The sequence below is a fragment of the Rhea pennata genome, chromosome Z, assembly GCF_028389875.1.
Source record: "Rhea pennata isolate bPtePen1 chromosome Z, bPtePen1.pri, whole genome shotgun sequence".
Lineage (NCBI taxonomy): Eukaryota > Metazoa > Chordata > Aves > Rheiformes > Rheidae > Rhea > Rhea pennata.
This window is the reverse complement of record NC_084702.1, coordinates 20,020,737-20,035,017: the sequence shown is the minus strand read 5'-3', so window position 1 is coordinate 20,035,017 and position 14,281 is coordinate 20,020,737. Positions and strand designations below refer to the sequence as shown.

The following is a 14,281-nucleotide window of genomic DNA, read 5'->3' as shown; positions in this document are numbered from 1 at the left end:
GTGAGGAAGATTGGCCGGCTTTGTGCGGCAGGGTGGTGCATTGGGGAAAATGGTATTTTTCTCCTCGCTGGAGACAGGGCAATTGTCCTTACACAGTCATGCTGCATAGCATACTTGCAATGCTTATGAGCTTCCCTGCTAGATTTACTGCTACCTTCAGATGAAGAAGTAAGCTGTCAGTCTTCAGGATAGGACATGTGGAGGAAAAGGATGCAGAATTGCTGCCCAGTGTTCTTACAGGATAGTTTGCCATAGCTTTAGCCTAGTGTTAGGGGGCATAGATGTAAATTTAAACAGGAATAATCTCCTTAGTGTGGCAGTTAATTACCTGTGTGTCATGATACTGTCAAACAATGGTTATGGGATTAGGCATGTATGTCCCATGCTACTGTTAAACATTTTTTGAAATTGGATTGTGGGGTCTTTTGATGTGTATATATTCAATATCAGTACTCTAATTTGACCTCCACATCTTTCCTCTTTTTCTGATTTATAAAATGCTTAACCTGACAAATTAAAAAATATATAAAATGTTAATTTTAAGAAATGTGTATGCAGTTTTCCAAGTACCTTAACTTAAATAACTGTGCACTGGAGTTACACTTTTCAAGTACTAGCATACATATTCTTAAAATTCCAGAAACCAAACTGAGTTGTTTTATTTTATGTTCATAAAAATCAGGATAATCTATAATGTAATGAAAAAATTCAGTTGTCCATCTTGATGTAGTGAATCAACACAATAACTTGTCTGTACAGGGAGCTTTTCAGTTTCCTGATATTCTGTGAGATACAAAGGCATGTAGACACAGCACTTCTAGCACTTCTACCTTCTGTCTCCACTCCTTTCTATTTATGAAAGGAAAATTGTCAAGGTTAATATAGCCCATAAAATGTGAAGATCAGACAGAGCATCAATGGAAATCAGTACTCCACAAGTTTGCTTGTGGTAAGGATGGTAAGGACATGTTTTCTTCTCCTAAAGGATTTCTGGCTCTTACAGAGGGAGAAATTTCTTGCATCACTTATCTATTTAAGAATACCAATACTTTTTGAACACTGGATATGAAATAATGAAATTTATTTGAAACATTTAAAAGAGAATGAACAAAGAAGTAATTCAGTTGTTGTAGTAAAAAATTCATTCTTGTTTTGCCATTGTTTCTCTGAATTGCAATATTGTAGTTTTGCTCTCCAGTTTGCAGTACTGAAAACAGCTTTGAAAAAAAAGCTCTATTTTGAAAAAACTCTGTTTTCTCTTCTCCAGCTTTTCACCACTGATCACAAAACATAACAGAATAAAATGTTTTACCTGCTGTGAAATGGCAAAACAGCAAAACAAAATTTTTGATTAGCCTTGGGGAAGGATACTGGTAAGAAAACCGGTGTCATGATCTGATAGACTGGATTGCTCAGTATTGGAGGTATGCCTATGAAAATAACATTGGAACTCAGTAGGTGGGTTTGAAGATGGGAGATTACCAAATGCTTGTCCATTGAAATATAAAATATGCATACATAAAATATTTTCCTACACTTGATATAGAAGCAAAAATAATATTGAGATCAGGTTTTTAAACTTGAAGAGAGCATCTCTCTTCAAACTTTCACTCAGACTGCTCATTAAATTCAAAACACTCATGGCTGCTTTGCAATATATGTATGTATTTTCTCTCAAAAGAGAATACACATGAGTCTTCACACTAAGCTGCTACATGTGTCTCAGGAAGTCACCAACAGAACCACTCATCTGAAGTGTTTATTGATTTTCAACCCTGGAAAACATTGATTATCAAAATGGAATTTTTCATGGAAATAAACTGATGTTTTCAATAAAAAGTATTAGGAGGGCTTCTCTCTGGTCCAAAATTTATAGTGAGGGAAGAACAGAACTCAGATTAGCTAATAAGCAGATGGTTAGGGTACAGACTTGGGATGTGGGAGAACCAGATGTGAAGCCTGATCTCTGCCTGATGCTGAGCAGGAGCGCAGGCAAGCGCTTCTCTGTTCCAGGCTTTGAGAATCTCAGGCATCAAGTTGTTCAGGCGCATCTGTCTTTCTTTTCCATTTATGCACAAAAAATGTTACAATTTTTTTTGCATGAAGAGGATAAATGAATTAAAATGTTTTGGCTTCCTCCATTCTTGGTTTCCATGCAGCCCTAATGCCAAACCTTTGGGACAGACCTAACAATACCTTTTTTTTTGCCTCCAGTGTTGAAGGAGATCAGTGTTCAGAGGTGCTCAGCACCTCTGAAATTTGATTACTCTGAGCAGATTTGTTCTGATTGTTCTTCACACTCACTGGTGTAAAGCAAAACTAATTCTGCACTGTGCCGCAGGGTGCAATGGGCATGACTCATCATCATACTATGCTATCTGATATGAATTCAGACTCTTAGTGAGATTTTACAAGCATTTTACCCAGGGGTACCTACCACATGTGTGAGGCAATGGGGAGTGAGGCCCAGCTGGATGTGATGTGTGTAGTATACTCTGGCAGCAAAAATTAATACAGCTATACTGTTTCTGGGAAATGATTGATTTCTTTAAAACTGTAGCATGAAGAGGTGTCTCTTACAGCCTGTCAATAAGACTATGAACTCCATAGCTCTCCCACTTTCACTACAGTTGTATAAACAGTAAACTGAAAATGGATTTGTCTTGATTTCTCTGGAGGCAATGCTACGCTAGTGAGTTGTAAATGAACTTTAACAAATTGTTGTCTACAGGAGGGTGCCTTGTAAAGAAAGACTGACAAAATTAAGCTATAGAAAAGATATTAATAAGAAGAGATAATAAATAGGATTAAAACAGATTTACTATTTATTTATTCTTTATTTCTTCTTTGCTCCTCAGCATGTGTCATAAGAGAAAAGCTACCATATTGTGGCACTGTACAAGAAAGCAAATCAGGGTCCAGAAATGGGCAAGTGGATGTTTGAACTTGCCCTGGATCACTACTAGATTCCAGCGAAACTGTTCTGACAGGTGGCTTGCAGTTTGTGGTGCCATGTGACATTTACCTAGGGAACTGCTTGGCTGACAAGCTGCATCAGACTGAGGAAGATGGTCTTTGCTTTGATGAGGAAATTGACAAAACTTATGTCTCATTAGTGATTCCTGAGGTTCTTTGGAAGTGAACAACCATTTAATTAAAGGCTGACGTAAACATGTTTCTGCACACTTTTCCTGTAGCATTTTATCACATTAGAATTGATCAAAATTGTTGCCTTGGGCTGTCTTGAGCAGATATACATCTGGAGCACCATTTGTGCAAGCTGCTGATGAGCAGACTACTACATACGCTGAGCTTCACAGCAGCACTCCTCTGCCTTCCGGTATAGATGGAGTTACCTTGTTGGCAGATGAGATGATCTAACTCTTTTTATTTGCGTGAACATATATATCTTTCATGTGATACTTTACAATTTATATCATGCCACCGTTTGGGTGCATACATACTAGATCTCCGTGGTAATACCAGCATACAGGAAAGAATGATTTGGAATAGCACTGGGAATTTTTTTAAAGTGTAATCTGTTTTTCACATTTGGAGAAAATTCCAAGCAGGATAGGACACAGTATGTTCTGATTAATGTTGACCTTCTGATAACTCTGTCCAACTGTTTTTGGCATCTTTCTGCTCTTCATATATACTTAACATTTTTGCAGAAGTCTGAAAATAAATCACCCTGGAAGCTGTTTTATTTTCATTCTCAAAGCAATAAGGATTGGAATTTCATTCCTGGAATCTGACACAGACATAAAAACAAATAGCTTGTTTTTGTGACATCTGTTTGTCACTCATTATGTAGTTATCAGTATATAATTAAGCTGTATGCAGCAACTAGCCTCCATCTCACAGTGTCGAAAAAGGCAGGTATGTTTTAAAATGAGAACAATATGCATTTTCTGTTCTGCTGAAGCTACTAGTGAAATCATATGAAGTCTCATTGTTACCTTAACTCATTCTGCTTTATTTAAGGCAGTGTTTTTCAGGAGCAGAATTAAAGATGGCCAAAAAATGTCTTTGCCTTTTTTGCACCTTTTTTGTTTTTGTTTTTATAACTGATAACGCTCCAAAGAAACGTGGTTTGTGTGGTTACTAAAGCTAAAAACCTGCTCTCTTGGTCGAGAAAGAGACCGCTGGGGTCTTTCTTCCCAGCCTACACAAACAGTTATTGTCCTGGCACCCCTGTTGGCGGGGTCTGTTGTTCCGCCGTGAATAGGACATGAATGCTCCACTTCGATGTCAGCACGTACAAGGGGAGAACAAGAGGCGGGCTGGGGGGTGGGAAGTGGCTGTCTGCATGGCTTCCCCATGCAAAGTGCGTTGTTTTAACAGAGAGGCTGCCGCAATTTAGCCATAAGCCTTTGACGCTGCATATGCTATGTATGACATCGCGCTGAAAATACTTTGCCATGGTGCGCTGTGTAGCGTATGTTGAACTCTCTGTTTCGGAGGGTAATGAATATTTTTCTGGCTGTGCTGAATTTTTTATTGTTGACTACTAGCTGACATTCACCTTGATGAGAAAATGATCTCCGTAGTAGAAGTTCTTTGTATTTTCTTTGTAATTTATACTGCCTTGTTTGTGCTGACTTCAATCATATTTTTTCTGTAAATAGGAGCAGGAAAAAAGACACAATTTAAAGCAAAATGCTAGGGCTGCAATAGTTATCAATCCCCTTTTCAGTAAAGTCTTTTCGAATTAGTGATTCCACTGGGAGGCTAATGGATACTCTGATTACATTGCACTTCATATAGCATTTTTCTTTCAAGCAATTAAAATATTTTGATTTTGAAAAACACAACAGTCCATGCTTGTTTATTGAAGAAACAGTCACTAACCGAATTAAATCTTAGTAGCGCTCCAAAAATCCACTCTGCAGACATGTGCAGAGCTTCAGGATTTAGGCAGTTTTTTCTTCCAAGAGGTCTTTTGCTGCATGCGGGCTTTACATAAGTGAAAAATCCTTCACCTCCAACCTCTAGTTTGTTTATTCCTAAGGGAGACTTAACTGCAGTACTTTTAATTAGGAATAAAATTCAACTATTTGTACATCCTCTCTTTTGTGATATTCTATATGTGGTATTACCAAGCTCAGTCCCCCAAAGAAATTTATCAAGGTATTTGCTAACTACTAAGTTATGTGACAACTTTTGATGGACACAGAGTGATAGTGGGAGGCTGAAACTACAAGCTAACAGGCACACTGGAGTGTTTTTGCACAGACAGATTAGGCACACAGAGAACAACAGTACAAAGACAATAGTTGGTTAATTTTGTCCTGTGGTATTTATAAAACTATATCACTGTTGTGGAAGGGTGAGAAGTTTTGTGCTCTTAGATGTAACTACAAACTTAAATGAAGAAGCTAAGTCTGTCATTTGAGCAGAAAATAAAGACATAATGAAATATTTGAGAGCATTCCAGAATTAATGTATCTTTTATCATGACATACTTATGCCAGACTTAATTTAAAAAAAAAGCAATTTTAAAAAGGATTTCTGTAGCGTAACAGAATAAATGATGTTTACTAAAACTATAATCATTTAGTAACTTCGTCTTTGCTTTCTGCTGATAGATTCAAAGAAATAAAATATCCCTCCATTTTCTCTCTCGACAAAAGCTTATTTGCCAAATTCGTCTAAGATGGCTAGAGGAGCCTCTGGCAGCACTCAGAGCCCTTGATAAGAATGTAAAAATGCAACAGATGATAGCAAAACGAAAACACAGTAACATTTGCCATATCTGTTAAAACTGAGTAAGCATGGAATTGTGGTAAAGCACTTGCTTGCCTTCGCCGACGGTTTCCCCTTCTCGGCAGCCTCCTCAAAGAGGCGAGCCTTGGGGGAGGCAGCAGGTTTAGCATGAGGCTCCAGGGGAGCTGGGGAGGTGCAGTCGAGGGAGCTTGCGCTGCTCCGGGTCTGGTGCTCGCGCCGCCCCAGGTGTTGGCTGTGCAGAGCAGCAGAGAGGCAAAGCCGTCCCTCCGTGCAAGAGGTCCTGCTGTAGGTGCAGCTCTCAGGGTGAAAACCCACGCTTAAGCTACAGCTGGTTCAGAAAGCACTGGATAAATTTGCTTTCAGAAGGGCACTCCCATTTCTCATCATGGGCCTATCTTCAACTTCCAAAAAAATTTAATGTCTCCAGGAAAAGCGCAACACAGTGCACCATACGAAAAATGCCAAAATCACTTAAGGATAAGGGTGGCATGGTCCATGTACAAAAGTAAGCTGCAACGTGGCCCCTGTCCAGAGAAGTACTTACAAAATGAGCTTCACTTTAAACATGAGCTAGTCCCATTGATTTGAAATAGAACCCTTATACGATGCTGATTTATGTCCTAAAATAAATAAATGTTATAATTAACTTTGAAATAATTTAATTTGGTGCTAAGTATCCTAAAAGTTTTTAAATTAATTTAAGCTTTCAGAAAGAGTAAGATTGCTTTATGCTATACCAATAACCCTGTGTTGTAGAAATTATTCTTTGTCACTGCTGTTATGTTACCTTCATGCAGTGAGCTCTAAAGAGATGTTCTTGTTGATGGGGAAACTGGAAGGAAGAGGTGGGATGGCCCTCCTTGAGACATGGAAAATATGAAGGAAAAGTTTAAGTATCCTCTCTTCCTAGAAAGGTTACATTGTTTCACTACTCTTGGGGAGGGTAAGGGATAGGTTTTGAAATAACAAAACAATAAATGACATAAAAAGGCATGTTTATGGCAGTTACCCTACGCACCTGATCGTAGGTGTTCCATTAAAAAATACAATAAAGAATATGCGGCTGTTGAAGGAGCAGATGATTTGGAGAAGTTCTCTGTATTTGAAATGTGTCTAGGGAGGTTCTGAAGGCATGTATTTCTTCACTTTTCAACTTGTCTGGTATGCAAGGAATGTGGTTTCTGTTCTGGAGGACAAAGACCAGTTAGTGGATTATTATTCATTCTCAAGTTGGAAGGCAATAGTTTAAAATTAGTTTATTGGTCATAAGGGAGTTGGGTCACCAAACAACATTTATGTAAGAATTGTAGAAATAAATATCTTCAGTTTACAAAACGATGTGTCCAGAAACAGGGCTTTTAAACTAATGTCACTCTTCTGTTGTTCCTGTATTGCAGATATGTCGTCTCCTACAATGAAGAAACCTGAAAAGCCTTTGTTTAGTCCTACATCCCCCCAGGATTCTTCACCAAGACTGAGCACTTTTCCCCAGCATCATCACCCAGGAATCCCAGGAGTTGCACACAGTGGTGAGAACTATGGAGGAGGAAGAAATACCTTCCTTTTGCTTGCTTTCTCCTCCTTTCCTACAGTCTGATACTGATGCGTTTGTGTAGATTTTCTTGGAGACCTGCTACCAAATATCTTACTCCTTAGAGTGGAAAGGGAGATAATTACATTACAGAGGTTCAGATATCCTTGCAGGAATGCTTACTAAACTCATCTCAGGTAGCTTGACTGTTGCAAGTCACTGGAAAGGACTTAGGGAGCCAATGGAAGGAAAAAATAGGCTGTAAACTGTACAAAGAAAGAGAAACAAAAACCATCCTAGTCTTTCCTCCTTCCACTTGCACCTTTTTCTGTTATTGTTGCTATGACTACATCATGTTTACGTGGCATAGTAGGTAGGATTTCATACACAAGAGAAGTCACAATCACATTGAATGTGTGATACAATGAAAAAGGTAGCAGTGCTTCTTTTGAACTCTGTCCGGAGAGGTAAACTCCTGATAAATATTTCTCATCATCTCTTGCCTGAAATCCATAGTGTAACTTCACTTAAAGTGTGGAGAAGACACTTGATGGCCTGCAAGTTATCATGAATGCTTATCAGAAATGACAGCGAAATTCTAGCAGCATGGTCTGTTTAATTTTAGAGATGAGAGTGACCCTGATTCTTCAGGTTGGGGTTTGGCACTCAGAAATCTCTCAGTGGCTCATCATGTCTCCTTGCAAACTGCATATAAAGGGATGCAGTACTTCAGCAGGCAAGGGTGACAGGAGGAGAAAAGCAGATTTGAGCATTCTTTTTTCTGTAGCGTGTGCTGCTTTGAAAAATCTGTGGTTTGTAATTTCCATGTGATTGTGAGTTCCTGTCTTTCAATTTATGTGTAAAGATTTTTTTCCCCTCTCTATCATCCACTTTGTGATCTAAAAGTCAATCTGGGCTCATTCTGGTCTCTGTAACAATTCCACCATCAGAAAATACTTAATCACATCAGAGATGGTGCGTGAGACAGAACAGATATATTCCTGTTCATTTGTGCTTGTGTTGCACAGCTCTCACATGTCAGACTACTAACTAATGTTTGTAATTAAACTGAGCTGGTGTGACTGTCATTCCAGTAAGATAAATATGTCAAATAAGAACCTTCTGTAATTATTTTTTGACCCTAACCTCATGTATGTGTAGATCTTTATTTCTGCTTTAGTGTATAATTTTAAGGTGTATTTAAGCAACAGTTGTAACCTAATTTTGTATGGGAGCTATTTACTTGCCAGGAAACCTGGTTACCATTCTGGGTACCTTACTCTGTTATCTCAGTGAGCAATCTTTTGAGATTTTCAGGCTTTTGACTACAAGATAGAGCAGCTTTGAAACATTCCTACTGCCATTTTATCCTAAGCTAACTTTTACTTGTTCTCAGCTCAAAAATAGAAAATCGTTTAAAAATTAAGCTGAAAAAAAATGAAGATATGAGAAGTGCTCTTTAGATATGTAATAAGGGTGTAATGTGGATTATTGTGTAGCATAGTGGAGTGATGCTCTTGCTTCCAGCCTGGCGACTCAGCAGTAGCAGGACATTCTGTACATTCCTTTCACTGGGAAAACATTGCTGCTTGTTTGGACTTTACATACAGTCTATAGATAGACAAGTGTATGTTTGTAGGGGCTGAGAAGAAAGAGAATGCAAAGAAAAATATGTATAAGATAGATGCCTTTTTGTTTGCCAGGGATATTTTCAATGGATGGAATGGTTTCCCAGGCCCTGAAGTTGAGTGTTCATTAGCATTTTCACAAAGGTCAGCTAATTATTCATGGCATTATTGCTTAGCAGTTATTGCCCCCTCCCCACATGAGGCAGGTAGAGTACAATACATTGAGAGATGACTAGCTATTTCTTAGGACTCAGTGACTTTGTTCTCTGTTGTATTGCTGAGGATAAAGATGTAGATTTTTATTTATTTAGTAAAATACTTGTTTTACATATTTGAGCTCCAGAGAGGAAAATTTTGTACATTGGTTGTCTTTTATGCTGGATAATCATCATTATGTTTAAGAAAAAATGAAATAATAGGATGGCATAACCCACAAAACTAAACATAGAGTTTATGAATTTGGAAGAGCAGGCCCTTCCCGTTGTCTGAGATTTATGTGAGAGAAGGACATGGAAGTTTTTCTGTAAAGGACCATGAAGCAGGAGTACAGTGTATTGATTTATAACTGACTTATATTTTTCTCGCTGTAATGCAGAGGTGAAGAATTTTAGATGAAACAAGATGAAAAGTAATTTTAATTTTATTTTATCTCTTCCAGTCATCTCAACTCGAACTCCTCCTCCACCTTCACCATTGCCATTTCCAGCACAGGCTATTCTCCCTCCTGCCCCATCTAGCTACTTCTCTCATCCAACAATCAGATACCCTCCCCACCTGAATCCTCAGGATACGCTGAAGAATTATGTACCTTCCTACGACCCGTCCAGTCCACAGACTAGCCAGGTACTGTAAAACACTGTGAATGCTCCAAAAAAGATCCTGTGAAGAATGTGTACATAGGCCCGAACCTCACTAGCTCTGTTCTTGGAGCAAGCTCCAAGGCGGAATACAAGTGATTCCACAAGTTTTCTGATTAAACACAGTTGAATAAAGGGAGCAGAGTAGACACGTCCACTATGGATATTGGGTCACAACCACCGGGCGCTGCACTGCTGCTGCAGGGCCCAGCCAGCGGTGCACGGGTGTGCATAGGTGCACACGCACACATGTGGGCAAAAAGGTGTTTTTGTAGACCCACAATGAAGGTCAACTTTGTCAGGGCAATGCTTGTGCTATTTCACAGGTACCTGGCAATTCTTTGCCCAGATGCAAAAACATGACTGTGGTGAGTACAGCATGGACCCATAGACTGGTTTTTCCTTTGTTTTGTGGAGAACATGCAACAACAGTTCAGTTCTTGGCTGCTGCACTGATTCAAACTTGTTTCTGATATGGGAATTTAATGTGGTTTTCATTAGAGAAGTAATTTGTAAAAGCTCTGTGCGAAACAGCTTTCCATGATAGCATTGGCACGTAGCGTTAACATGTGATCTGCGCTACAGGATGAGCTGCGGTTGAGTCTTGGTCCGTCAATACTTGGAATATTTCCAGTGTCAGTGGAAGGTAGTCTTCACTGCTCGGTCTGGTATCTGGTGTTGCTGCCCTCTCTGAGGTGCTCCTGTGGAGTCCTGTAGCTTGTGCTATAGCGTGTTTTCAGCAGAGTCTTGGGAATATAAACAGAAGTGACAGCGCTCAGGTTTTCCTGCACCCAGGAACCAGTTTTCTTTGGAAGGGCTGCCGTATCAGGGATGAAGGGATTGTTGCGATAACATTGTTTACAAAAACTAGTAAGCCCTTTAGTGTGCATTTCAGGCGCAACAGCAAGACAACTTGAGACTGAATCAAAGTTTCTGTGCTGAATAACAGATAACATCTCTGTGGGCTGCCCTGAAGGTTGCTGTGGCTGTTGTCTCCACTGGCTAATGCTGTGGACCAGCTGCATGACTTTGTGCACATTTGAAAAGATGTGTCTGCCCATAAAATCACACTTTACTTTGAAGGGAAGACTCTAAATGGAGAGAATGATTTTTGTTGGTTACAATATCAATCCAAATGAAACAAAAAAAGTGAAAATAGAGTATGTCAGCTTTAAACTACAAATTGCTCTCTGTGCATAGATTAAAGTCTTTCACTCCCATATTGCATTTTTTGCTGCGACTCAGCTGGGGATAGTGCATTCAGCACCTGATTTTAATTTGTGTAAAATTTCCATGAACAACAAAGTCTAATTAAGACATCCATTAAAAGTCCTTAGTATTAATTCAGTGTGGAAAATCTTAAGAGTTCGATTGGGTTATTTTTTAACTGATGTCTTAATTAGGCGCTATAAAGGGAAATAATATGCAAAGTTCAATCAAGCCCTTAGTGTTATACATTTCTTTAATTATTTAGTGCTGATTTTACTTACATTTTGATTTCTTATACATTAAAAGAGCAGAGTAGGTGACATTCTTTCTGATTTGTTGAATATTTTGCTTCAAGTCACCAGTGAAATAATATAACATCTAAATGAAGTATTTGAGTTTGTTTCAGACATTTGACAATAGTATTGCAAAGTGTATTCATTGAGCATAAGCTGTTTCAACTCTTTTCCTGAGAACATACTTACTTCTTTTATCTGCAGTTAAAAAAAATAATCCTTAAAAGACACGTTTTATTCTGCTGATGCTTTCAGAGTAGCAGAAAACTGAAAATATTTCCTATTCTTGTGTTGTGGCACCAGAGGGAATAACAGGCCAAACTCTTTGATTTACTACTTTTGTCACCTTTCATAACCTTTTATTAGGGTAATGTTTTTCATTTCATTTGATGTTTGATTTAGTTCCTGAGAATAAGGCACAGGGTTAAACAACACCAAATATGAGATTCAGGTCATCTGCACCAGCAGTTCTCTGCAATTTTTTATCATGAATCACTATTATTAATGGAATCTCTTTTAAATTTAATTCTTTAATGTTCACCTCTGAGATATGCCCTACATTAGAGGATGCATATGCCCAGTCAAAAATCTCTCCTAATAAAACAGTTACAGGATGGCTATACAAAATAGTAGAATAGCAAGAATAATTGTTTTTTTCCTAGGAAGAAAAAGATCAGCCGTCTGTGAAGTTTCAGTGACAAAGGGGAATTGTTCTGATACAATGGCATGCTTTGAGCCAAACCAGTTTTTCTTTTCTAAATAAAACATGAATTTTTATTCAAACAAATTTAATTATTATAAAATGCAAAACTGCATCTGTAGGAATACCACATCAAATTTAATTATACTTTCCCACCTCAAAACATATTCATTTGGATTTCAAAAAGAGAGCTATGATGATAGTTTTAATTTCAGCTTTAGAAACAGAAAGAATGGATACCCTGACAGCATTTACCTAAAATGAACCATTCCTCCCCAACATCTTTCAGTAATACGCTAATTTAGATTGCTACGACAAGCAACTGAGATGTCTTGTACTCCCCACAGCAATTTTGAGATTAATTACGTTACTGCTGCACTGATTATAGTGAGACAGTCATGCTATTCAATAGAATACTTTAAGTAAAATTAATTTAAAGATATAGAGCTCCCATAGGTTTCCACAGGGGAAACGGTGGGCAATTTTCTTGACATAATGTTAAATACTTCAAATTATGTGTGATGAACAGTCAGGAAGTTCAAACAGGCCCTTTGGCTGCAGTGAAATATGGTGCAACAATGGATGATCCTAAACAAAAGGGAGACTTGGCTTTGCGTTTCATTTGTATCTGCTTTTTATCCCTTGTTCAGCCTGGAGAATAAATAAACAAATATATTGAACAGAAATGAATCTTATTAGATATAGAACTGGACTTGCCTCTGACTAGTAGTCTGAAAGTTTCCCAAGATTTTCAGGATTGCTATACCTGCCATTAACTAATTCTACTGAACCCTTTTTATTTTATTTTTTCTATCTTGAGTGTGTGTATATTATGACAGGGTGCTAGTTCATTCATAATTAAATTGATATTGGATACTTATTGTAAGTTTCATCAAAAACTAATCAGCTGGCATGTGTCTAATTCATCCACAGTATTTATTTGTTTGTACAGCAGCTTTAAGTTTCCAAAGCTGTCTCAAATTTTGAAAATCTGTATCCTTTTTAAATGATTCCAACTGGATGTTCCAGTTTTGCATATGACTTGGAAAATTTGGCCTCATATGTGTATGCACACAGGTGTGCACACAAAGCATCCTGAATATAGTGTATTAAAATCAGACTTCCAGGTATCTCAGAAATGTCGTCAAGCACAATAAAATCTGTGTGGCTAAAGGCAAATCTGAGAGTTCCAAAATTAGTGCCCTATTGCGCTAAAAGGAAGTGTTTCGTGATTAAGATGTGGTAAAGCACAGAAGAAAGGTAAGCAAGCTGATGAAGAAAATGATGTTAAAGCAAAAATTTAAGCTGAACCCTGGGGAAGTACATACTGTCACCTATGAGAATTTCTTTGCAGACCTCTTCTGGAAAGGTGTTCCACAGGTCAGCATTGTAGGGATCCTGCTGCCCCTTTCTGCTGAACCAGGTGTAAACATAAAGTCTTGCAAGCCCTTTGGGACTGGATTATGAAAGACACATAACTTTACCCTTAAATCAAATTTCCTGAAATGATTGATGAAATATACAGATCTCAGTGGCATGGTAAAACTGCCTCTGATTTGGGGAAATATCTGTTCCTGTTCCAGTAAATGACTTACACTTGTTATGAACTACAGTCCAGATGAACTGCTCTCCACATATTGACTGAAATTCCTAGAAGTATTAAAAAGTACTTTGTTGTGATGTTGGCTATTTTGTGGCTATATTTTTAATGGCTTTGGCTTTGTCTGAAAACAGAAATTTCTGAACTACTATCGAAGAGCTGCTTCTAAAACCTGCTGAGGCCGCTTATTTTCCTCCCTTATTTGACTATTTTTTTTTTCTATTCACTGAAAGATAGGCACACTGTTAAGGGATTCCAGGCAGATGCTCTGGCATTCTTCAGTACAACTACTGCAATCATTTAGCAAGAAAGAGGGAATATAGTAACGCTCTATTTGGGCTCATCACAGGGTTTTTAGTTTGTTCCAAGAAGAATTCTAGCAGAATAAACCAACACGAGTAATACATGTATATGCAGTTTCTTTGATATAGTTATCCCTTTATTTATTAACATTAAGAGTTTTGAATTCCTTGGCCAACCTTTTCCTTCAAGCCTGTCCTTGTAATTTCCAAGAAATTAATGAAGATGAACTAAGGTAATGTATACTTTTAATTTTAATTGGGAGCCAGAGAGAGAATCCTGGCTAAACAGTATCTACTGACAAGGGCTTTAAAGTTTTAATTGCACTTGTAAATGATATTTTAATAATACTTTACTCATTTTTAGTTTATTAAATGCACAGTTACAAGTCTCCAGAGTGCATGAACATTGTTTAACCTGAAGATGTCTTTCA

At 38.0% G+C, this 14,281-nt stretch overlaps 1 protein-coding gene across 5 annotated transcripts in view; it reads left to right on the top strand.

Annotated features, from left to right (window-relative positions):
* Nucleotides 1-14,281, top strand: part of NFIB (nuclear factor I B) — a 170,479-nt gene that overhangs the window by 123,298 nt on the left and 32,900 nt on the right. For all 5 annotated transcript variants that reach the window (XM_062600624.1, XM_062600623.1, XM_062600621.1 and 2 more), the window contains exons 7-8: nucleotides 7,128-7,259; nucleotides 9,548-9,732. In XM_062600624.1, the coding sequence (XP_062456608.1) occupies nucleotides 7,128-7,259; nucleotides 9,548-9,732 (317 nt within the window). The remainder of the gene's footprint in view (nucleotides 1-7,127; nucleotides 7,260-9,547; nucleotides 9,733-14,281) is intronic.